Source organism: Bos mutus, chromosome 19 (genome assembly GCF_027580195.1).
Source record: "Bos mutus isolate GX-2022 chromosome 19, NWIPB_WYAK_1.1, whole genome shotgun sequence".
Classification (NCBI taxonomy): domain Eukaryota; kingdom Metazoa; phylum Chordata; class Mammalia; order Artiodactyla; family Bovidae; genus Bos; species Bos mutus.
In genome coordinates, this window is record NC_091635.1 from 49,343,477 (window position 1) to 49,369,271 (window position 25,795).

Consider the following 25,795-nt stretch of genomic DNA (forward strand, 5'->3'; position numbering starts at 1 on the left):
ATTAATTTCTATTGTTTTAAGCCACAAGTTTGTGCCAATTTGCTACAGCAGTCCTAGGAAACAACTTGTCTTGCCTAGGAATCTTGTTTCTCCTTCCAAAACAAACAAAACCTTATCTAAGGCAGCCACACTTATATGGTAACGAAGATGTATACGCTGACATGAACATACAGGAGTCACAAACTTTCTAGAGACAACAGTATTCCGATGCACCAGCTGTCTTGTTGCTGCTTAATGTGAGTGAGGAGTATCATTTCCTATGTAGGCTGTCAGATGTGATACTAGATCCTGGCTGTAACCAACACATTGAAAGTGCACACACTGAAGATGTTGCCAAGGCAGAAACTGCTGTTTCATAAATAGCACTGGCAAGACCAGCAGTAATTTGCCTAACATTGAACTAACCATTTTCCGGTGGACTGCAATGATGTAGCCTGTAAAGGAACTGTCGGGAAGAGATGGCATATGACCATTCACCATTCCATTTGTGAAGTTTTTCTCAGTTCCACATGGCACAACAGTGTTTGGCATTCCATTGGGAATGAATATTGGTCGAGGCAGGTCCCCGTTGGCAGTCAGGGTGAACATTCCGTTTGTAGATGGGGAGGAGGAGAAATCTACAAATTCAAAGGTAAGCACAGCATCATATGTTTGTGGTACCTTTATCTTTCCTCTTTTCTCAAACATTGCTGGGACCCAGACCACTGACAGTCTCTTTTAACTTAGGACTGAAGTAATCATAGGTCAAATAATTCTAGATTAACTGTAAGACTTTCATTTTAGATTTTACTTTCATTACTAATACTTTCGATTAAATGACTAAACAAGAGTAACTGCTAGAAAGAGTAAGTGAAATTTTTACAACAATCTTTATCAGTCCTATGTTATGGCATGAAAATAGTTCTGCTTTTCTTTTTCTTAGTCTCAAAAAATTCATTTCTCCATGTAGTCTCTAGCCAGATATTTTACAAACACTTTATTTTTAAAAACACCTGCAGAGAACTCCCATCTGCTCCCTGCCCCCACACAAGCACAGTCTCCCCCATTAGCACCCTCCCCCACCACAATGAAACATTTGTTATAACTGATGAAAGACATTGCTTTTTAAATTACAAATGCATTTTCTTAGTTTTACTAGCCACAGTTCAAATGCTAAACAGTTGGTGTGACTACTGGATACTCTGCTGCTGCTAAGTCGCTTTAGTCATGTCCGACTCTGTGTGACCCCACAGACGGCAGCCCACCAGGCTCCGCCATCCCTGGGATTCTCCAGGCAAGAACACTGGAGTGGGGTGCCATTGCCTTCTCCATTGGATACTCTATTGGATGGCAAAGATTAAAGAAAGTTTTCATCATTGCAGAGGGTTCTATAGGACAGTGATATAAATGATATAAACAAACAAACAAAAAAAGCAATAATAAATCATCCACCAACCCACCATCAGTACTATCTACTGAGCACCTATGAGAGGAGCCCCCTTCTCTCTGAAGCCTTTGATAGCTGGGAAATCTAATTATCAACAATAAAAAGAAGAGACGATGGCCAAGAAGACTAACTGGATGATCATATTAAATTATATGAATGACCATATAAATATCAGAGTATAAACAAACTTCTTTTTTAGGCAAATTCACTATTCTGTTTTCTAAAGCACATTTGTTTCATACCACCTGTTGCCATGTTAGTATTAGATAAGAGAGTTAAAAGATCTGAACTCCAGTGGTAGATTTAGCTAAGAACTACCTATCCAACTTAGGTTCTCTGAATTTTAGGTTCCTCATTAATAAAATGAAGAATTTAAGATGTTCAGTACGGTTTCCTACAGGCGCCAACATTCTTTTGCTGTAATTTTTTTTTTCTCTAATATTTTTAGCCTAAACAAAAACCGAAAAAGAATGACAACCCTTAGACTATTATTCAAAGCTAAAATCATGAGAAAGAGTTCTAGTTCTCTCTTACCTGTCTGTATTGGACTAGAAGCTGAAATTGGAGATCCAGGGATGGGAATTTCAAATGCACACAAAAATCCACTCACTGAGAGCCGTACTTTCTGGTTGTCCTGAGGGAAATTCTACAGAAAAAGAAGCAAGAGGAGAAGGGGGAGATGTTTCAGACAAAATGGAGAATCATCTCTGATATATTTGAAGCAAATGTCTTAGATTCTTTTATCAGTAAAGCAAACAAGATGTCTGAATAAATTTTCTAAAATAACTAAAAGATGCAGGTTTGATAAACTGAATGAAAACTAACTTTACTGGAGAAACCGTTATCCTCTTTCATAGGAAGGAAGTATGATGTGTATAACTGACTTAAGTTTTGCCCTTCATTTCAAGAATCTAAACCCCAAATCCCCAGAGATCTCACCTCTGCATTACACATGAAAAAAATGTTAAGGAGGTGGGAACTTGTTTAAAAATCCTGAAGATGAATATAAATAATACCAATGGTAGGAACTCAATTTAGGGCAACTTATTTATTATTGCTTCTTTCTCCAGCTGGTATGGAGGAAGAAGTGATTTGCATCACTTTGTTTTTACCCTCTTAGTGTGTTTAAAGGCCAGGTATATATATTTATAAATAAGTATTAAGAACACACATTCATAAATACACAAAATACTTAAAGAATTCTAGGAACAGTAGTAACACATAAGAGACATAAAACAAAGCAGTGGCGGTCCTTGGGGTAAATTCAGACTGTACTGACATAGCTAGACCACTCCATATAGGGGGCTCTGGGCTTACATGTTTCTCTTCTTTAAAAATATCACCATCATTTTACTCTTTTATTCTGGTGGACAACTCTTTTAGTTTCTTCTGGAATGAAAAGCTTTACAATTTTTTTCCAGTTTTTGTTGTGTTTTATTATCTCCCTTGGTCATTTAACACAATAATTAATTGAGAAAACTGTGATTTTTGAAGGAATCAAGGGTTTCCCAGAGAGAATAGTTAATATCACCTTTATGTTGGAACCATGTACTTCGGCAAGGAGGATTTGTTCTGATTTAAGTCCACAGAGATCACTCAGCTGTTTTTTTAAACCTGTGTACTTTTCATCCATATTCAGTCTTAGTCCATATCGTACAGGGGTAGTACCATCCAGCTTAATAACTAGTAAAGAGAAAAGATTTTTATTAGTAAAATTCAGGTTTCACTGAAAGCTTTATACCTGTGTGTGTGTGAGACTTGCAACTAGTAAACATTTGTCTAGAATTTTTATATGTACACACTACAACAGGTGGTGTTTAAAATAATATTAAGTAAAATCATTATTTTTGTATGTTCACCCAATAAAGAAGTGTGAGTGGCTTTGTAAGATTTTTCAAGAGAGCTTCTGGCACATTTAAAATTAAGAGAACTCAATGAGCACAAAAATGGACGCATGTTCAAGTCTTTCAAACCTCAAATCATGCCTGAAACCAGACTTGTTATCATTACAGAACATTGTAAATCAATTATACTCCAATAAAATTTTTAAAAAACTATAACATGCTGACTACCAATCTTTATGAGAACTCACTATAAACAAATGACTAAACTTACAAATTCAAGCTGACTGAATACAAGGTAAAAGACAAAGGAATTAAATAATGTTTCAGAACTTTGTGACCTACCTGTTATTTCTAAGTGCATGTAACTGTCCATTGGTAGTGGCAAAGACAAAAAATTGAAAGGGTCAAATCGGACACTTATATGTCCACATGTCTTGCATTTGACTTGGGACCTTAGCTGCCCATGGAACAAATCCACAACAATTGATCTATTTCTCCTTAGATGATTATCCCAGGCCTAGCAAGAAAAAAGATGAGAGAACTTTTTTATCCCCTCCAAATTCAAAACATAAGCTTTTCTCCAAAAATTCAAGGCAATGGTTAAATATATTAGACTTAATGTCAAGATTATAATTCTTAATTTTTCCTTCAAAAATAAGCTTTCTGTCTACAGATTTACAAATCAGGTATATAATTTTAAATATATTGCCTACTGAGAAAGTAAAGAAAACCAGTGATTGAATAGAATGTAATTCTTTTTTTTTCTGGCCACACCATGCAGCGCTCAGATCTTAGTTCCCTAAACAGGGATCCAACCTGGGCCCCCTGCAATGAGAGCATGGACTCTGCCACTGGACTGCCAGGAAATTCCTTAGAATGTGTTTCTTTTTGCTCAATATATAAAATACCAAATTCAGATGAAAAATCCTACTTTCTTTTCTTTCTTTTTACCATGGTAACAATGGTGAGTTCTTTGTCCATTAAAGGCACATAAAATATGCCTATTAGTCACTATACACATTACTTTAGCAATTATGGGGACTCCTAAAGTTCTACTGAATAATTATTCCTACATCCTCTCCCCAAAATGTGTGATGTGAAAAGGAAACGTTTTTCTATGTTCATTAACGATACTTTGTTTTGGGATTATGGCACAAGAAATAAGCAGAGAATTATAAAATTCCTTCATTTTCACAGTAAAATTCTGATCACAGAACAGTTTAGTTAGTGTTTAAGTTGCGCAAAACTTATTTGGGGCCAGAATATTTTATCTGTGCTTACATTAGAAACTCAAAAGTGACAAACCTCTGCAGCTACTTCCCAATCTGGTCTGCCATCACTGTCCTTCAGTTCCACATATGGCTTCTCATGGACTCGGTTGAGATCTTCATGCAGACCATCCAAGAGAAAAGCCAGAAGTTCTTGGGAGTCTTGTTGCTGGAACCCATTAAACCTGGGAGCATATTTTGCTATGGTCCACTACAAATGTAAAAGGAATCAAATTCATTATTTGCTATCCCATAAAATTGAGACTGACCATACCCATAATTCAATCAGAGACATGAGAATAAGTAAACTATACAGTCCACAGTATTCTCCAGGCCAGAATACTGGAGTGGGCAGCCATTCCCTTCTCCAGGGGATCTTCCCAACCCAAGGATCGAATCCAGGTCTCCCACATTGCAGGCGGATTCTTTACCAGCTGAGCCACCAAGGAAGCCCAAGAATACTGGAGTGGGTAGCCTATCCCTTCTCTAGCAGATCTTTCCGATCCAGGAATCAAACTGGGGTCCCCTGCACTGTAGATGGATTCTTTACCAGCTGAGCTTCCAGGGAAGCCCAAACAATATAGTATTTAGTCTATTTCAGCAAATATATTTTGGATAATCAGGAAATCTTTCTAATCTTTATATCAAATGATGCTCCCCCAGCCCACTAAAAAAAGTATTATGGCCAGTCCTGTGTCCTGGTTTAGTATCAATATAGGCAAACAGTTCTTTAGGTACATGCTGCTAATTCACTTCAGTCGTGTCTGACTCTGTGTGACCCCCATAGATGGCAGCCCACCAGGCTCCCGTCCCTAGGATTCTCCAGGCAGGAACACTGGAGTGGGTTGCCATTGCTATTTAAGATACAATATGAAAATATTAAAATAGCATTTGGTCACATTGGAAGATTCCCTGTTTTCTTTTACAGTTAGCTTTTCTGGTGTTGTTGTATCCTAACTTTTATTATTAGAGGCAGAATAGCCCAGTGTTCAACTGTGAAGACTTACTAACTAGCTTGCAACCTTGGATAGGCTACTTAACTGCTATTAGCCTTAGTTTCCTGAGCCATAAAATGGGGACTGTAACACTGCTTTATATTATGGGGCCATTTAGAAGATTAAATGAGTTAATACACATAAAGTAATCAGATAGTGGCTGGTAAGTGATAAGTAACCAAATTTTTAGCTACTATGATTATTAATTTTTAACCTAAAAAGCTTTTGCCTTGCCTTAAAAAAATTATTTATTTGACTTCACCAGGTCTTAGCTATAGCACACAGATCAATCTTCATTGTGACATGTGGGATCTAGTTCCCTGACCAGGGATCAAACCCAGGCCCCCTGCATTGGAAGCAAGGAGTCTAATAAGCCACTTGACCACCAGGGAAGTTCTCAACTTACTTTTAAATAAAGATAAAAAATAATCCAAACTTTACTAAAATTCACTATAAATAATATTAATGTAAAATTTGTATTCATTAATTACAGTCTTTCTTTCTGCTACTTTTTTTTTTTGTTCTATGGATAGAACTAATTATCTTAGTAATGTTAAAAAGCTACTGAGTATCATTAATTAGACTCAGGGCTACCTTGCAGTTGGAATACTAATAATAATGAAGGTCGAAAAAAGAAAAGTTTACTATATATACAAGTAAAATACTTGATAAAATTTATAAATTTAGACTGTACTTCTGAACTTTTTCTATCTACTATGCCTATAAGAGTATTTTGCTTATAATTGAACAAGTAAAAGTTTATGTCTTATGAAAGACCCAAAAACATTAAGCTAAAATTAAAAGATAAATATAAAAAACAAAGAAAATTACTTAAACAGCTGCTTAAGACTTAATACCTTTATATTATTTTAACATGCTTACCCGAAGCTTTAATGGGGCGACATTTTTCTGAGTTCCACTCCAAAGCTCCTGTACTAAATCCCCATAGCATTTAGCCATATGCCCCTTCATACCAATGGGATTTGTCCTACAAGTTTGGGAGGAAAATGTATTGCTTAATGATTCTTATAAATCACAATCATGTGAACACAGAAATGCCTAGTATCTGTTTTCTCACATCAAAATACATTTTCAAAACAAGAGAAGCAACATTTGGTCCTTGTCCTTTAGTTGCTTCAATTGTGTCCGACTCTTTGCAACCCCATGGATTGTAGCCCACCAGGCTCCTCTGCCACGAAATTCTCAGGCAAGAATACAGGAGTGGGTTGCCATTTCCTTTTCCAGGGGATCTTCCTGACCCAGGTGGGTTCTTTACCAACCCATGTCTCATGTACTGGCAGGTGGATTCTTTACCACTGAGCCACTAGGGAAGCTTACTTCATGCTTAACAGGGCAAATAAGATGAAGAATTTTCTCCCTCAGGGTGAATAAAGAACAGATTTAGGTAATACTGGGTTCATATCAAAATTATAAAAGTTAAGAGCCAATGACTCAAGGAAGATTACCTGTTGAGTTCATAAAGATGTCTCCCTGAGATAAAATACTGTGTCAGTGGCTGCGTGTTACTAACACACTGGATGCTTGAATTCATGAAGCATGTATTTCCCAGGTTACTCAGACCTGTGGCCCCCTTTTCTGTCGGAACTGGAACAAACAATATGAGAACAGAAGCCTAGCTGCAGCAAGATGTCATAGACCAAACAGTTATTTGTATTCAATGCAATGATTTTTATACTTTTTCTAATCAGTTAGATGGAGATAATAATTTTCTGTTGGGTCTTGCAATGTTAAAGTAGAAGTTTTTCACGGAGCCTCACTGGCAATCATGATAATCTATTGGATCTATGCTCATTTGTACTCTGGAAGTAGCAATGATTCTCTTCAATTGCTCTGATGGTTTTTTAGAGTTCAAACAATTCTCTCCTAGAATTGTATCTTTTAAAATGAATAAATAATTTAATTGCAAGGTTAGAAAGAAATGTGATGCTTCAGGAAAAAGAAAAATAAGACGGGGCCTAATCACTATTGAGCTAGAAAGCTACAATTTGTTAACACTTCAACAGTTGAAAGAAGAAAACATAAAATAATACTTTTAAGATCATCTGTTTAAAAATAAATACAGTGGAAACTTACCCTTGTGTCTATCTATTTTACTACTGTTTGCTATAAAGGACATTTCTTCAGGCCAACTCATATCTTTGTTGCGAACTAGAAAGACAATAATGTGTTAATCTCTTATCCAATCAAATCACACCCACTCAAGTGTACTGTTTAAAAACAAAAACTTATTTCTAAACCAGAAACTGAAAAAAAATTTTTTTTGTAATTGGCTCTGAAACCATTCCAATTCTTTAGATAGGGGGCTTTATAGTCAGTGATTAGAATTAATTAGTAAACTAATCCCTCAATTGCATACCTGAAGTAAAATTATACTCAACCTTCAATAGAAGGAATTAAAATTCTTAAGCCTAAAACACTGCAACTATCACAATTCTTTCTTCTTTCTTTTTTACAATTCCTTCTTAAATTGTGAAACTGCCGGAGTATTCATTTTAATACAAAGGCAGCTAGGAATGTTTCATGAATCTTGAGAAAAGACACACTAAGTTTTCAATGACTTATACATGCCAGTGTGTAAATGTATGTTACTCGAGCTAAGCTTTCTTGATCAGTGTTGAGGACTAATGAAAAGCCTGCATCACTAACAATGCAAGAATGTTAATCTCCTCATTCAAACTCAAGGAGGAAGCTTGAAAATTTTAATAAACTGTAAACTTATAACTGAATTCACTTGTTTTTACAACTGTTTCCACCCTTGCCAGATAATGAATGTAGACATGTTTTTCCTCTTAAAGCAATCTAAATAATATCCCATTACAAAAGGATTACATAAAGGTTTAATGGGTTTTCTTTACTATGAAGAAAACTGATCAAATACCAGCTGGAAAAACCTATAAAGTAGGCTTGTCATGCTCAGTTGCTCAGTCGTCTTCGACTCTTTGCAACATCATGGAATTTTCCAGGCAAGAACAAAGTAGGAGTAGGTTGCCATTTCCTGCTCCAGGGGATCTTCCCGACCCAGGGATTGAACCTGCATCTCCTGCATTGGCAGGTGGATTCTTTACCACTGCACCATCTGGGAAGCCCCATGAAGTAGATTATCGGTGAGTAATTAAACCTTTCATTCTTCCCCTAACAATCTAATACAGATGTATGCTTCCATCTTGTACCTTCAATTACCAGGTGCTGCTCATCCTGGATTTTCAAATATTCCAATCTGTGATCCTCATCATCCAGAAGAGTGAGGTAATTCTGTGTATGGAGGAGGAAATGTTTTGTTAACTTAATTACTAACTTTGAAACAAATGCCGAAATAAAAATGAATGACAATTTAAAAAATTCCTTGAAGGTACATGTACATAACTCATGTACAGACATTTAACATATTACAGTTATTCAAAAGTACTTATAATTTTGGTGGCAAAATGAGGGAAAGAATCTATACTCTGTAAACACATATTTTATATTTCTAAAAAAAATTATATCTGATTTTGGGGAGACCAGGAAAGACTGATCACACAAACCAAAATTCACTGAGGTTTAGATTTTCTAAACAGCTTACAGAAAAGAAGTTTTGATTAATATATAGTAAGTATATACTAAACTGAGTAAATGTGCTTGTATTCAAGATGGACCTTGATCACTAACTAGGAAATGAAAATGTAAAACCAAATGCCATGCAACAGAATTATACATTTTGTTGACACTCACCCTGTCTAAAGTGCTTGGAAAATTAACTCATCTAATTCTTACAACTATCCTAAGGGAAATATTATTATTTTCCCCATTTACTCATGGAAAAACTGTGACAGAGAGTTAAGGGACTTGTCCTTGGTTAGTTAACTAACAGGAGGGAGTCAGGACTTAATCCCTGGCAGGGAGGCTCCAGGAGCTGTGCTCTTAACTTTCTTTACTATACTGCTTCTCAGTTCTCAATGGTGACCAAAGAAAGATGTAAGAAAGAAGGAACTAGGGGATAAAGAGCCGGTTAAAACTACTTACCATCCAATTTCAGAGTAAAATAAAAACATATTGCATGTGTTAGGAAGAATACATAAATAATTAAAAGCACTGCCTCTAAGGAGAATGGAAGACAGAGGTCAGAGGATGGGAAGAATTTTCACCACATACTTTTGTATTGTTTGAATTTCAATATGTGTGTCCCTTACTTTAAGACAAATCTGAAATAAACTATTTGTTAAAAAGATGTATTTATTGTTACTTTATAATAATGAGTTTATAAGATTGTACTGTCCATGAACAATTAATGTAGACAAACCCTCCATACTTATGAAACATGGATCTAACAAGGAGGACTTTCCTTGACTGACATGCCTCTTACCTCACTGTTGTATAGCCACAGGCGCATATCTTCCTCTTTGATGCGCAGCCTCTGAGATAGATATTCATGAATTTCCTTGATGGTCTGCATTCGACTAAAACAGCCTGTATAGGCTAAGACCCGCTTTAATGGTGCATTCGGAGAAGGGACATTTCCTATGGTCATAGTAATCACAGTAAGGAAAAAGGCAAATGTTAAAAAAAGAGAAAGCACCACTTTTAGTAATGGGGACCATACTATTTTAGGAAATAATAATGAGAAATAAGAATTACAGATTTAATAATTTTATAAATTAAGAAATTTTAAGAAGCTTTAAAATGAAGACAGGAGACCTAAGCGTCTTAGAGTAAGCCTTAACTTTGAAAGGAAGAACAACAAAATCAGACACGCAAATAATTGGCAGTATCTGGAATCCAAGAAGAGTGGCAAATATCAATGGGCACTGATTTCTTGGCTCTCAGCTGGGTCATACTCAATAGCAAAATCAAAACTCAGTGTTAAAGAATGGGGAAGAGTCTTACACTGGGAAATGGGACTGGATTTGAATACCACAGAAGGATAATTGGATTCACCTGATCTACTTTCTTAAAATAAACTGTATTTGCATTGCTAATCCCTCACTCTCATTAAGTGGCCCAATTACCTGGTCCACTGTGGCACAATTACTCAAGAAACTTTTACTTAGAATTCTAAGTAGGCACAGATATTACATGGCCAACAGAGCTTTAAAATAAGCCAAGAAACGTCCCATGACAAAAAAGAAACTGCCCTATCGAAAGGTACTAGGGAGAACCATAAAGGCCTGTCTACCCAATAAGAGGACAGTAGACATGACCTTGAATTCTTGAAGGGCTCAAAGTGCAAACAAAAAGAGGCATAAAGGGAAAGAGTAAAGACTAAAGGAAGAATGTATCAAGTCTAGCCATATATTTCAAAAGAAAAGGGGGATAAAATGACAAGAGATTATGGAAATCAAAAACAGGTTGCTAAAACCATCTGCTAAACCCTGGGTAACTATTCAGCCAAAAATCTAGACAAAAGCTGAAGCTTAAAATGGTCATCTCTGCCTATGGGAGATTATATTTAGTTCACTGAGCAACCCAAAACAAAAATACACTCAATGTATCAATATAATCTATCAAGGGTACAATTATACACTCCAGGTAATTTTCCACCCATTCAATGGTACCTTAGCTTTTTTCCCTCCCATTAAATGTGCTTTGAGTCTTTACTTACTAAACAGAGGAGAAAAGCACTGGCATCATCTACTTTTTCAGAGCTTCCAAGAATTAACTCACCTAAAATAGGCTGAAAAATCATTTAACGACTTCTGTAGCTTTGTCTATTAAAAAGGCTACCATTAAGTCATTGATAACTGTAGTAAGGTTTGGAAACCTGTCACTTCAAAAGGAATAAATTGTGTGCTTAATCACTCAGTCGTGTCCGACTCTGTGACCCCGTGGACTATGGCCCTGCCAGGCTCCTTTGTCCACGGGGATTCTCCAGACAAGAATACTGGAGTGGGTTGCCATGCCTTCCTCCAGGGGATCTTCCCAACCCAGAAACTGAGCTCAGGTTTCCTGCATTTCAGGCAGGTTCTTTACTGTCTCAGAAACCAGGGAAGCCGAAAAGGAATAAAAGAGCCCAGTAAATAGCTGTGATAAATTAGAAAGAAAGATGAAAACTATGTATGGAGAACAAAACCCAACTACGATTAACTTTTAAACTCTAGCAAAGCAAATCATTTACTATCAGCAAGCAAAGGATAATCCTAGAAGAAAACAAAAGGGCAAATTTCTCTAAATACACAATCAGAGGATTAGTTATAAGATTACAGCAAGAAAGCATATTTTTATAAACTTCAAAATGATTAATGATTGATTTCATAACTAATTAGTAAGAAATAAAATTTCAAATTAAGAACAAATTTGGAGCATAATGACTATACAGTTGTAGGATTCATAAGCATTTGCTAGTGTCCAAGTCAATTTCTATTGTCCTAAGCCATATAAAGAAATTTATTTGAATTCTAGACAGTTTTTGTAGCATAGCTCATTAAGCAGGCCGCCACTTATTATACATAATTTCATACTTTTGAATAGCACCAACAAATCTAGTGAATTTACAGAAGCAGCAAAAATCTAGGATCAGCACAAGAGTTATAAAGAATACTTACTAAAAGCGCAACAACACATCTTGCCTCTCATGATATCTTTCAAAGAGAATTGAAAAAGATATGTACTATGGGTGCCATGAAAGAAAGGCAAATACTATTGATATTATTCAATGGAAAATTAAATTAAGAGTGTTTCAGAGAGATTCTTATTTCACTGTTTTTTGATTATAATGTGTTACCTAAAGACAAAGTTTGAGGGCACTGCTTTGGCATAATTCTTACCAAACAGTACATGTAAGAATTTCCATATATTATCTGAATATAATCTTTAATGATGAAATAAAACTAATCCTACTAAATTTCAAAGAAGGGATGATACTTACAGGGTTGGTTTGGGTTCATAGGTGGTTTTTGCAATAATAAGTTATAGCGATTATAATAACATTATGGCATTGTTAACATAGTCTGAGATTTTGTGTAAATGGATGAACTCATTATTTTTGCTGAAGAACTATTTCAAATATTTGTAATGCAAAAGCATAGAGCAAGCCTGGCCCATCGGTAAAATTTAACCTCAGAGAGAAATCAAAAGGGAACTTTTTGCATTTATCACATTAAAATGAAAACTTATTTATATACCATTTTGATAGGCTTGATGTTTTTGAAGAAAATGTTCACTTTCATTCTTAAAAACAGATCTTTTCCTTTGTATTATCTGTTATAAAGGCTCCTTGGGCCTAGCACAAGAAATATATCATGTTTTATTACAAAAACCCCCCAAAACAAAAAACTCAAAACACACACACAAGAAGAGGATATTGCAGAAGAAATTACTTCTTAGAAATCTGAGTGGAGTTGAAAAGAAGAGCCACTGGCTGGCAGACTCTAACTGAGGTCAAGCACATAATTTACAATGGCTTGTTCTCAAAGAAACAAAGTATATAAAATTCATTTCTGCTTATTATCTTTGTATGTTTGCAAGCCAGAAAAGGAAACAACCCTTTTCATTTGCTGCTGGGACTTTGCCTCTACCCCAGCTAGTCTTGCGCATGACCGTAGATCTAAGGCCCATAAGAGATTTTCTGATTCTGTATGAAAACAGATGAAAATGTGTATTAGTAATAGTGGCACCAGGCTTGGAGCAAATTGGTTTTCATTTTTATTTTTTTCAAGGAAATGCACGGTATTCTTGCTGCATTCTTAAGTTACCTCTTGGTAAATGCTGAGGAAACACTCTCAGGCTCATCATACCCATATTCACCCAGATGTTAGACTGCTGTGTCCGAGTGGCAGGCTGCTGTCTCAGGAAGAGAAGATAGCGAGGAAACAATTCCAGTTCTGGGATTTCTGTCTTGCTATTTTTGATCACCTGTTGTTTTAAAATATATGAAGTGATCACTATAAAAGAAATAAAACCTGCCATTTTTTACCTAATTTCTGAGATTTACTTTCAAAATGAAATGTTCAAAAGCTTCACTGCCTATAGGTCAGAAAGTCACCAGTTTACATGACATGGGTTTATAGGCCCTCAGGCTCCTGCATCTAAGTCCATTTTCCAGGATTAGGATTCTTGGTAGGTATTTTCTCCCCCTTCATTTAAAAGCAAGTAATATCAATATTAAAGGGAAAATCTTAAATATTATCTACAATTCTAGTATTTTCACACAATAAGTCTTTTCACTTTTACATATCTCATATAGAAAAATGATGTTCTTTTAGAGGACAAATTCTTACGAATGGAGTCACAAGTAAAAAAGTACAGGATTATTCATCAATCTTGCCTGGGGAGTCCCAAGGACAGAGAAGCCTGGAGGGATAGTCCATAGGGTCACAAAAGTCGGACAAGATTAAAATCACTGAGCACACACACATTCATGTCATTAACTGCATAAGTTATATGGCCACCCAAAATGCAGCAATTTACAATATTCCCAGAATTATATGAATGTATTACTGTCACAAAACCTTATCACTGGACATGACTTTAATTTCTTTAATACATATAAAGAATATTTTAAATGTACTTTAAATTGTATTTCTTGTATTAGTAGTGAGAACAAAAATGTTTCCATGTTAAAATTTACTATCTATGTTTTCTTTAACTGGACTGTTCATATACTTTTTTGTCTATGATTAAAACAACTAAATTGGATGTACTAAACTGAAAGTCACATGGTTAAAACAGCCCTCACGGGCTCCACAACACAGGCTCAGTAGTGCGGCACATGGAGTATAGTTCACCAGTGGCATGTCGGATATATTCATCAGGACAGGGGCTGAACCCATGTCCTCTGCATTGGCAGGTGGATTCTCAACCACTGGGCCTCCAGGGAAGTCCTCAAACTCTCTAAAACATAAAATCTTACAGAATCTTTAACAACCTCAAGTAATTGGGCTTTCATTTTCTTTTGCTTTAGAAATCAATGTATTCTGCAACAGAGCATTTTTTAATATCAAGAGGGGGCAGTAAAGAGCCAGATAAAAACAATGATACAAACCAAACCTTTAGGACTATTTCTTTAAAGTATTCTGCATGTTCTGATATGCTATATATACTACAAAAGCTCCACTTGTAAGCTTTATCAACTACTATTTAAATAATAAGCAGTAAAAGGAGCTCTCCCCAACAGTAAGACGAATGGAGAAAAACAAAAGTCTCTCCATTTCTTCTAGAGTCACTGAGAGCTACAAATTGTAGCCAACAGTCAAATTTTCTTAGGACTTCAGTTTAACTGTGATTTGGGGAAAGATCAATAATTCTGTACCTGTAGTTATCAGGCTACAGAGAAAACATACTTTTGGCAGAATCTGAACTGATAATGAAGTAACTTTTATTAATGTGTAGATTACTTTTCAAGATAAGTGAATTTGTGAGCAAATTACAGATCAACGAATTCTTATACATTCATGCATAATCAAACATATATACATATTTATTTACATTTTAATTATTCTTGTCTATGAACTAATTGAACTACAACTGGATAACAATAAATGCAATTCCATTTACAGGAATTTATCTTAAAGAAATCATCACACTTTGGAAAAGAGAATATTCACCAGAAAATCGTTTTAAACAACGAAAATCTAGATGCAAACTAATTGTCTATCCATGGTGATTGGTTAATAAATTATGTTATTAACCTAGAAAGATATCAATAACATCTATCTTAGATTGAAAAGATTACAAGACAGCAAGCATAATATGATTCAATTTCATAAAATTATTTATACTAATTTGTACATGAATAGGCACAGAGGAATGTTTGGGAAGACACACACTGAAATGTTAATAGTAATTACTTCTTAAGGAGTAGGATATGGTTTTTATTTTCTTTGTTCTTTTTTACTTTGCTCAATTTGTCAACGAGCTTGTTCACAAGAATTAAAGTTATATTTTTAAAAAATGGTGTGATTTACATAAACATGGCGATGAAAGTATTGATTTTTAACCTTGCTGTGGCAAATATATTTAGTATTCTTTAACGTGGAACACCATACTTTAAGTGTTTTTATAGCAATTTTTCCTGAAATCAGGCAAATTATCATATTTAGAGGTGAAAAAATATTGTCAAACCAGCAAATGAAGCTTTAATGTAGTAAAATGGTAGCTTAACTAATATTTATCTGATATCAATGTTAAAAAGCATGACCTTTTGTGAGGCTTTGAAAAAACTCATTTAATAATTATAATGATGATGACAGCAGCAACAGGCAAAATTTGCTACTGACCATTACTATAACTCAGATGCTGTGCTAATCATATGCATTATTTACTTATCAAGACAAGTCTAATGAGGTAGATACTATTGTTAACTCCATTTTACAGAAGAGGAAACTAAGATTTAGAGATTAAAACACTGATGCTTTTGAACTGTGGTGTTGGAGAAGACTCTTGAGAGTCCCTTGGACTGCAAGGATATCAAGCCAATAAATCCTAAAGGAAATCAGTCCTGAAGCTTCCTGATGTGAAGAACGGACTCACTGGAAAAGAGCCTGATGCTGGGAAAGATTGGAAGGCAGGAGAAGGGACGACAGAGGATGAGATGGTTGGATGACATCACCGACTCGATGGACATGAGTTTGAGTAAGCTCCAGAAGTTGGTGAAGGACAGGGAAGCCTGGTGTACTGCAGTCCATGGGGTAGCAAAGAGTTGGACACGACTGAGCAACTGAACTGAACTCAATGTGAATTCAGGCAGACTCTAAAATATCAAACTGCATCTATCTATCCATCTATCCATCAAACATCTATCCAATTATCACAATGATTCCCTTACAGGTACAGAATATTAGATAGAGCAGGAAAGTCCCAGAAATTAAGTGATTAATTCAAGGACTACCCCAAACCCCAATAAATAAAGAATATGTATGCATATACATCTACGTATATTCATATTTACATGTAACTACCTAGGAGTTCTGTTGATAAATATAGTAAAAACCTTTTGGAGCCAACAAATACAAACCGTAAATTCCTGATTAAGATTTAAACATAATTTTTGTAAATATAATTATTAATAACAAAATCATTATAAAATTATAGACTATGGATATACAGCAGAGTTTCACTCTTTGGAAGTGATCTAACTTACTATATCTTATCTATGTAAAACCTTCCTGGTATAAAAAAGTTCTAGTTTGGACATTATATAAGGGAGAGTGTTTTTTGATATGGCAAAAGAATCTGCTTATAAAGTATTTTACTGCATCAATAATGTAAAGAGTATTTAAGGCAATGAATACTGCTGTTTACTGTATAAGCAAAATGATGCTGTAGAGTTAACTAATATTTTCATGTTACACACTCCAAGCCCTTTAAATTACTTCAGAGCATTTCACTTATGCTCTAAATGACTCATTCTATTAATGGTCACGATCAGAATTCACTGGCTTTGAATTCTTACTATCATCTATTGTGATCTTGTTATGTCCCTCCTTCAAAAAGACAAACCTCAAAATCCAGAACAGCTAAGTGGATGTCTGTGTGGCTAATGGGAATAACAATTTTAGAAATAACATCTGCACCACTGTTTCTATATTCACTGAACTTCTTGGCACTGGCTCTCAGACTTCTGCTCCAGTCTAAGTTCTGCATTATCTAAAGTTTGTGTTTATGTGGATGACTTATGTAATTGCCTAGCCTCATAATTCCTTGACTCTATTTAGTCCAGTGATTATTTCCTTCGCTTTATATAAGTTGCCCATTCCCAAAGGAATATCATTTTGTGGTTAGAACCTAATACAGTGCTCAATAAATGTATGAGTAAATGAGTGAATGAACATAAAAGAACCTAAAATTTATTCAACTAATTTGAACAGGTATTGAAAGCTCTATCATGGTTAAGAGCTAATTTGTGGGTAGTGAGGTTCACATAGTGAATTAATAGAAGGCCCTATTATAAATGCTGCTTATATAAGGCAATACTGGCTGTACTTACAGGTCTAGGTAGGGCCAGGTTTGCTCCATACCAATGATAAAGTGCTCTCCATACAGGTTCTGGAACCATCTCATAATCTCTTCCATGGATCAGCTGTGGGGTTCGTTTTAATCGTCCTCCTTCTAGTGTTAATGATGTAGCCTTAGAAAGAATGGAATGTAAATGTTGACTCTTTTTTTTGGCCCTACCTCTTGTCTTGTGGGATCTTAAGTTTCCTGACCAGGGATGGAACCCAGGCCCACAGCAGTGAAAGCTCGGAGTCCTAACCACTGGACTGTCAGGGAATTCCCCCAAATGTTGGATTTAAAATTAGTCTCTTGTGTTTTAACAAAACCTAGTTGCCACTCCAGTGTTCTTGCCTGGAGAATCCCAGGGACAGGGGAGTCTGGTGGGCTGCCGTCTCTGGGGTCGCACAGAGTCGGACACAACTGAAGCGACTTAGCAGCAACAGCAGACACAGGAAAATAAACACATGTCACTACTCAGTTTTACATTACTAGAAAAAAAAAAGAATTTTCTAAAAGGTTTTTATTTTGAACTTTCAAAATAAACTATTTAAGAAAGGAAACTCAAGGTAAATCACTTGAAAGAAAATCACTGGAACATTTGAAAATATTAAGGATGGCTTTCATAGACTTCTTTCCAACAGTAAAAAGTATTATTATTTTTTAAAAAAGCTTTTTTCATATACATGTGAAACTACATTTTCATAGCAGCTGTTCTAAGTAAGAAAAATAACATTTCCAAGGATCACTAAACTGAGTCTATGCAAGTAGTAAGTCATAAAATACTCTCATAGAAACATTTCTATCTACAACAGGTTAATAAAATGAATCACAAACATTTTCTGTGTGCTGAACTCTTTAGAATGAAATGTATTAGCAACTTGAAAGAGATGTCAAATTACTTACCTTTACTGGTTCTTGAGTTACTAGTGGCTGGTTATCAATAGCCCCTGGCTTCTGAGGATTGAGGTGCAACAAAATATTCCCATTGGCTCCTAGTAAACACTGGTTGTTATTGTCAGAAGTGTTATGTTGTCGAGCAAAGCACATGTCTGTTCCTGGTGTGGCAGAATACAGAAAACCTGTAAAAGACAAAGAAGACGGAATCTCTGTTTTATTATACATAAAATAGGCTTGAAGATATGAACTCAATGTCCATGTATTAGGTTAATGCTATTATTCTGTGGACATGTCAGTACAGTCTTAGATTCTGTAATTGTGTAGAAGACACAGAGGTATTCCTTTCTGGAAAATACCTAGAATAACACTAGGTAGAATAAAAGTTTTAAAAGCTATTATCAAATGAACATTTGGCCAGATTCCTAGAATATCTAATAATTCACAAGAATTCTATGTCCTCTGATAGGAAAGGAAGAAGTATAGCCAAGTAGCTGGACTCTCCCATACCTTTCCTTAATTCTCTTCTGCCCGCAAAGGTTCTTAGTAGATAAGCGTGATAACAAGTCTCTAAACCAAAGAGCAGGCGCAAAAACAAGAATGCCAACAGGAGAATGGAGAATGCTAGGACAGAAGAAACTGTCCCCTAATAAATCTATTTGAAAGGAAGGCATGGATGTTACAACAGAAAAATATATACAGGAAAATGATTGATAAGTCTGACTGAAGAGTTGTGAACCTGAATGGCATCTTAAGGTATTGCAACTCTCAACCACATGTAATCTCTGGTAAACATTCTAGTCATCAACCACTTTTAACCTTCTACTTGTGGTGCTGCTCCGCATGAGGACAGCACAGAGCTGAGCTGTGTGCAGAGTGAGCATATATCAAAAAGGACCTGAGGGAGGGTCAAGAAACAGTGAAGAGCTGATCAAAGACAGCACTTTTTTTTTTTTAAATTTTATTTTATTTTTAAACTTTACATAATTGTATTAGTTTTGCCAAATATCAAAATGAATCCGCCACAGGTATACATGCGTTCCCCATCCTGAACCCTCCTCCCTCCTCCCTCCCCATATCATCCCTCTGGGTCATCCCAGTGCACTAGCCCCAAGCATCCAGTATCGTGCATCGAACCTGGAGAGCACTTTTAGGACTGCTGAGTGATCTCTATAATAACATCAGATGGGGAAAGAGAGCACCGAAGAACTGATGCTTTTGAACTGTGGTGTGGAGAAAGCTCTTGAGAGTCCCTTGGATGGCAAGGAGATCAAACCAGTCAATCCTAAAGGAAATCAGTCCTGAATACTCACTGGAAGGACTCATACTGAAGCTGAAGCTTTAATACTTTGGCCATCTGATGCAAAGAACTGTCTCATTGGAAATGACCCTGATGCTGGGAAAGATTGGAGGCAGGAGGAAAGGGGGACAACAGAGGATGGGATGATTGGATGGCATCACTGACTCCATGGACATGAGCTTGAGCAAGCTCTGGGGGTTGGTGATGGACAGGGAAGTCTGGCATGCTGCATTCCATGGGGTTGCAAAGAGTCAGACACGACTGAGCGACTAAACCGAACTGAGATTCTACAAGGAGTTCTGTAAAGAAAATGCTGCTGCTGCTATTGCTGCTAAGTCGCTTCAGTAATGTCTGACTCTGTGCGACCCCACAGACGGCAGCCCACCAGGCTCTCCTGTCCCTGGGATTCTCCAGGCAAGAACACTGGAGTAGGTTGCCATTTCCTTCTCCAATGCATGAAAGTGAAAATTGAAAGTGAAGTCGCTCAGTTGTGTCCGACTCTTAGTGACCCCATGGACTGCAGCCCACCAGGCTCCTCCGTCCATGGGATTTTCCAGGCAAGAGTATTGGAGTGGGGTGCCATTGCCTTCTCCGGTAGAGAAAATGCTAGCTCTGTTCAATTTGCCTTCTTACTCCACAGAAAAGGGAGAAGAAAAATCTCAAAGGTGAAACAACAGAATAAGACTGAGAGTCCTGGAGAATAACAGGAATCAACTAAATTCATTTGGGCCAAAATATAGCAAAGTGCCTTCCAGATAAGTGTAAAACTACTAAGTTTTAGGTAGGTATCAACAACCAAAGGGGATTATGGGCAACATTATCAATTCTTTCTAAATATGTTGACAAAATAACTCCCAAATTCCAGCCTGGAATGTCTGAATCTAATATGAGGATGCATTTGATCCAATGAAGGTGCGCTATGGTTAGAGTTCTGGAGATAAAAATTTAGATTTTCTTCAAAAATGGCTTCTCTAATCTAAATTTATTGACAAAATGATTTAATAACAATATGGAAAGATTGACCTCATCAATGAAAACTGTGAAAATATTTTCAAATTGAGAGATTAATGATGTATAATATACAAGAGTTCATCTTTGTAAAGCTACTAATATATTCAAGAATCTGTTAATTGACTATTTCATTCAAAACCTGTTTCTGTGAATGGAAGCCTGATGCCCATATCCCACCAAGCATACTCTCTGACAAACTGTACCACTTTAAGAAATGACCCTGCCTAAACCTCATGGAAAATAAGTTGTACTGACCACTGCCAGCAGTTTCTGAGGCTTCAGATGCACTAGAAACGTTGTCTGAAAATTTTTCTTCGGTGGTGTTCACATAACTTGGGCTGCCTCCTCCAATTCTATCTTCACTCTGCTCTATAGGATGTACTGTTGTTCCAAATGAGTATTTTCCTCCATTCAGCACAGATGATGGCTCAATCACCACAGGGCTGGCATCCTAAAAACCATGAAGTCAGAAATTAAGAGGTAAAATTCAATAATCTGACAATTATGCAGCCTTCAAAAATGAATCCCCCAACTGTCTACTGTTTCTAATTCTCCTGTGGCTGGCTATGGCACTTAAAACATTTGGATGTATAACTGAGTTTTAATTTCTTCAAAGAAGAATAGTGTATATAAGTAAAACTGGTAAGGTAGAAGGGGAACAGACTGAAGCGACCCTGTGCCACATAAAGTAATTTAGACTTTATTCCGCTGAAAGTTGAAAATCATGGAAGGTTTTTATCAATATTAAAAAGCTAAATAGTATTTATTCTTTTATTATTAAAGATTACATTGTTATTATAGGAAATACAGAAAAACATGAAGAAACTAAACATCACAAGTACTCAGATTCCATCACTTAGCATTAACTATAGTTGACATTTTGATGTGTTTCCTTTATTTTTTGTGACTGAACATATACACATATCTATAAAAAATAAATGTGGGGGATACGGTTAGAATTAAGGGTAGGGTACTGACCTACCAGCTATGCAGCCTTTCATAAAATAAACTTACAAGCCTCAGTTTCTTTATAGGTAAAAACTAGGATATTAGTATCTCAGAGTTATATGAAGATTACATGAGTGACACATGTAAAATGCCTGGCATTTAGTAAATATAAACTATCCTTCTGGTTGTTGTCAGAAAACACATTTTAAATACAGCATATTGCTTCTTTTTCTTTCACTTGACATTATATTGACAGGATTTTTCTGTGAGAGGCTTCTAAATAGGGGATAGTATAATCCAGTTTTTGTTTTAAAAATAACTCTATAGTGTGCAAAAAGCAGGCAGAAAGTGAAAACTGAGACACAAGTTAGAAGACTTCTGTAATAATTTAGGCAGGAGATGCTGAGATACTCAACCATAAAGCTAGAACCAGAAATAAGGAGATGGAGAGAGAGCATGGATTCAGGAGGAAAAAAAAAAAAGTGGCAATTAATTGTGTATGAAAGAAGGGCACAGGTAATTCCAAAGTAGAACATGAGATGCTGACTTAGACGACTAGATGGGAGTTGACATCTTCATCAGATAAGGTGTATAAGTGAATGGGATTGTTTTGGGAATGAGCTTACTCTGGTTTGAGATTCTGTGGACATTTGAGTCTATTGCTCAGGACAGAGTATGAGATGAGATATAGATTGGGGACTATATAGATTTCTGGAAACACAAGAATACGGCATATGTAGAATAAGGAGAGAACAGTATTTATAGGATTGGTGGCAGAAGAATCTAGGAAGGATACTGAGTCTGGATGACCAGAGAAAAATCAGGAGAGGCAGCTTCCCAGGTGGCACTAGTGGTAAAGAATCTGCCTGCCAACGCAGGAGATGCAGATTCAATCCCTCTGTCGGTTGGGAAGATGCCCTGGAGGAGGAAAATGGCAACCCACTCCAGTATCCTTGCCTGAAAAATTCCATGGAAGAGGAGCCTGGCTGACTACATGCAGTACATGGGGTCAGAAAAAGTCAGGCACGTATGAGTGACTGAAAACACACACAGAGCCCTAGAAGCAGAGGCAGCTTGCATAGAACTATTTTCTACTAAGCTTATTTGTGAAGGAAAAAAAAAAAAATCAGTGAACAAAAAACACACAGAAAAACAGAGAGAACTAAGATTGAGGAGAAGCAGAAAGGAAGGTGCTATGAGAATATGTATCTGTGAGTCCTTTTAAAAGATCAGGATATTTTTAAGTGAAGGTAAAGACTAAAGGTGCTAACCAGTAGAAAAAGGTCCCAGAGGCATCTGAGGAGACAGACAGCATGGCTAGAGGAAGTAAAGTGGTATTCAGTAAACAGCAACATAAATTTTAGTAGATGAAACTGATGAATATCCGGATGGAGGGCTTGAAGGCACCACTTAGAAAGTAACTAACTGAATGAAACTCCAAGTCACAGCATAGCAATAGCACAGTGGAAGCTTTAGATTCTTTTTATACAATTATAGCATCCCTGTGAAGTTGCTCGGTTGTGTCTGACTCTTTGCAATCCCATGGACTGTAGCCTACCAGGTTCCTCTGTGCGTGGAATTTTCCAGGCAAGAGTACTGGAGTGGGTTGCCATTTCCTTCTCCAGGGGATCTTCCCGACCCAGGGACTGAACCCAGGTCTCCCGCATTGCAGGCAGATGCTTTATCATCTGAGCCACAAGGGAAGCCCTAATTTTAGCCAAAACAAGGAGACATTTTATCAATATTTTATTAGATGTTTTTTGCCTCTTTGATCTGTAAGCCAGGTGAAAGTGAAGTCACTCGGTCGTGTCCGACTCTTTGCGACCCCGTGGACTGTAGCCTACGAAGCTCCTCTGTCCATGGGATTCTTCAAGCAAGAATACTGGAGTGGGTTGCCATTTCCTTCTCCAGGGGATCTTCCCAAGCCAGGAATCGAACCCGGGTTTCCCACATTGGAGGCAGACGCTTTAACCTCTGTAAGCCAGGTGAAAACTATTAATATGTAGATTCTTCAAAAGCCAGTTCTGAAGAAATTACAGTGATTTAATCAAAAGAGTGGCAAGAAGAATGAGAATAAAACCCAGATTTCTTTCTACATACCAATTAACTCTATTGAACTAAAAAAAGTTAAATAGCTTTATTGTTAAAACTTCAAATAATTCAGAAGGACACAGATTCATAGTCTTTATTACAGATCCAAATGTTAGTATCTTCTATTAATTATTAACTTTCTTAAAATATATGAAAGGTAGCAGATTATGTTGGGTTTTAAATAACTCTACTTCACAGTGAAAAAATTATTCCCTATTCAATTCTCTTCCAGTCCTTTGACTATTTTGAGGAAAGGATCTCAGTTTGGTGTTAATGTGCTAACTGAATACTTGATATGCCCATCTAATACTTGATAATTTCTCTTTTTAACAGAGAACAGGCCTCAGTATCAGTCTTCAAAAGGCAATACTACTTGGAATTTAATATACTTTACTTCCATTAAATTTATTTTTATTTTGATCTTCTACTTCTGGAATGTGACACTGATTTTCTATTTAAGATAGTGATATAAATAAGATTTAAAATAAGATATATTAAGATATATTTATTTACATAAAAATGATAAAGTTATTTATATAACTAAGAAAATAATAGTATGGAAATTATATGGCAAAAAAATGGTGACCACAGTATACAAATGATTAAAAACTGGCAACTACATTAAGTATGGATTTGGAGCCATTAGTATTTTAAATTCAACTATTAACTAAATAAGTCATAACTGTATGGACAACAGAACAATAGAATCACACTGACCTATGGCCTGTGAATTAGGCCTGAGTATTTAAATTATTAATCATATGTTTGGACTTCAGTTTGTAGACCTCTTGGCAAATCATTAAAGATATATTGATCTTCTCACAGATTTTCTGACAGCAAAATGCATTTCATTTAAATTAGATTTCAAAAGAAAATTTTCATTATATAAAAATGACATTTAAATTAATTAAATCCCTTTCTCCAATTATGCTTTATAAATTTATTTGCTCAGGAATGTTTTTTTTTTAAGCTTTCTATGTGATTCTGCTATGTAATCAGAATTGCTAACCACCATCCAAGTGAGAATTACAGTCTCACACTTTTGTTTTCATAATGTGCTATAAATACTAAGTATATAGTACTTGATTTCTTAGTGAATCTATTACTTGCTCTGGAACTTGCTTTTTAGAAAAGCAGGTTGGTCCTTAGCAAGCATCATTTCTTTCACCTTTAAATCTTTTTCTAGGTTGGAGCATTTTATTACTGTCCAGTAGTCACACAAAGTCTGATGGAGCTAAAAATCTTATTTTAAATGTAGATAAATAGGAATCTTACTTACATATTTGACATATTCTTTCCACTGCTGCCACCACTGCATAGAGATGATAAACCAATTGTGTCCTGGTTGCAGACCATACCTGCTTTCTCGTTCTAACCATCCTCTACATACAAAAGAAATTCAGTACATCAAATGGTGTGTAAAACAGATGACCATACACTCACAAGTTATCATTAGAAACTTTTCAAAGGAAAAGCATGAAACAGATATACTTGGGAAATGGCCACATATTAAATTAGTGAAACACTGATAAGCCAATTTCAGGAGTCATAATACCACTATTAAGCCTCCAACTGATGTTTCAAAAACAGCTTCACTGAGGAATAATTTAATAACATACAAGTTATCTGAATTGAGTCTAGAACTCAATGATTTTGGTAAATTTACAGACATGTGCAACCATTACCACAATCCAATTTTAGATTATTTCAGATACCCCCAGAAGACATCTTATGTTTTATTTTTAGTCATTTTTTTTAGTCAAATTACTGCCCTCAGCCTCATGACACCACTAGTTTATTTTCTATCTCTTAAAAAGTCACACAGTTATGCCTGACTCTCTGTGACCCCATGGACTGTGGCCCACACCAGGCTCCTCTATCCATTGAATTCTGCAGGTAAAAATAATGGGAGTGGATAGCCGTTCCCTTCTCTAGGGGATCTTCCCAAGGATCTAACTCAGATCTCTTGGATTGCAAGTGGATTCTTTATTGTCTGAGTCACACACTCCTGATAGCAGGGTTTAACAATGCCTGTTCTCCCAGTACTGCCATCAGAGTGGCTTGTCAAAATTATTTTTTGTCAATGTGCA

General features: G+C 36.1%; 1 protein-coding gene across 1 annotated transcript in view; it reads right to left on the reverse strand.

Annotated features, from left to right (window-relative positions):
- Nucleotides 1-25,795, reverse strand: part of USP32 (ubiquitin specific peptidase 32) — a 212,666-nt gene that overhangs the window by 27,758 nt on the left and 159,113 nt on the right. Inside the window, exons 12-26 of the mRNA XM_005892310.3 lie at nucleotides 24,985-25,087; nucleotides 20,922-21,117; nucleotides 18,365-18,540; nucleotides 17,454-17,594; nucleotides 13,264-13,381; nucleotides 9,897-10,051; nucleotides 8,725-8,806; nucleotides 7,628-7,702; nucleotides 7,000-7,138; nucleotides 6,416-6,521; nucleotides 4,576-4,749; nucleotides 3,613-3,787; nucleotides 2,958-3,109; nucleotides 1,961-2,072; nucleotides 406-617 (exon numbers count right to left, since the gene is read on the reverse strand). Of these exons, the coding sequence (XP_005892372.1) occupies nucleotides 406-617; nucleotides 1,961-2,072; nucleotides 2,958-3,109; nucleotides 3,613-3,787; nucleotides 4,576-4,749; nucleotides 6,416-6,521; nucleotides 7,000-7,138; nucleotides 7,628-7,702; nucleotides 8,725-8,806; nucleotides 9,897-10,051; nucleotides 13,264-13,381; nucleotides 17,454-17,594; nucleotides 18,365-18,540; nucleotides 20,922-21,117; nucleotides 24,985-25,087 (2,116 nt within the window). The remainder of the gene's footprint in view (nucleotides 1-405; nucleotides 618-1,960; nucleotides 2,073-2,957; nucleotides 3,110-3,612; nucleotides 3,788-4,575; nucleotides 4,750-6,415; nucleotides 6,522-6,999; nucleotides 7,139-7,627; nucleotides 7,703-8,724; nucleotides 8,807-9,896; nucleotides 10,052-13,263; nucleotides 13,382-17,453; nucleotides 17,595-18,364; nucleotides 18,541-20,921; nucleotides 21,118-24,984; nucleotides 25,088-25,795) is intronic.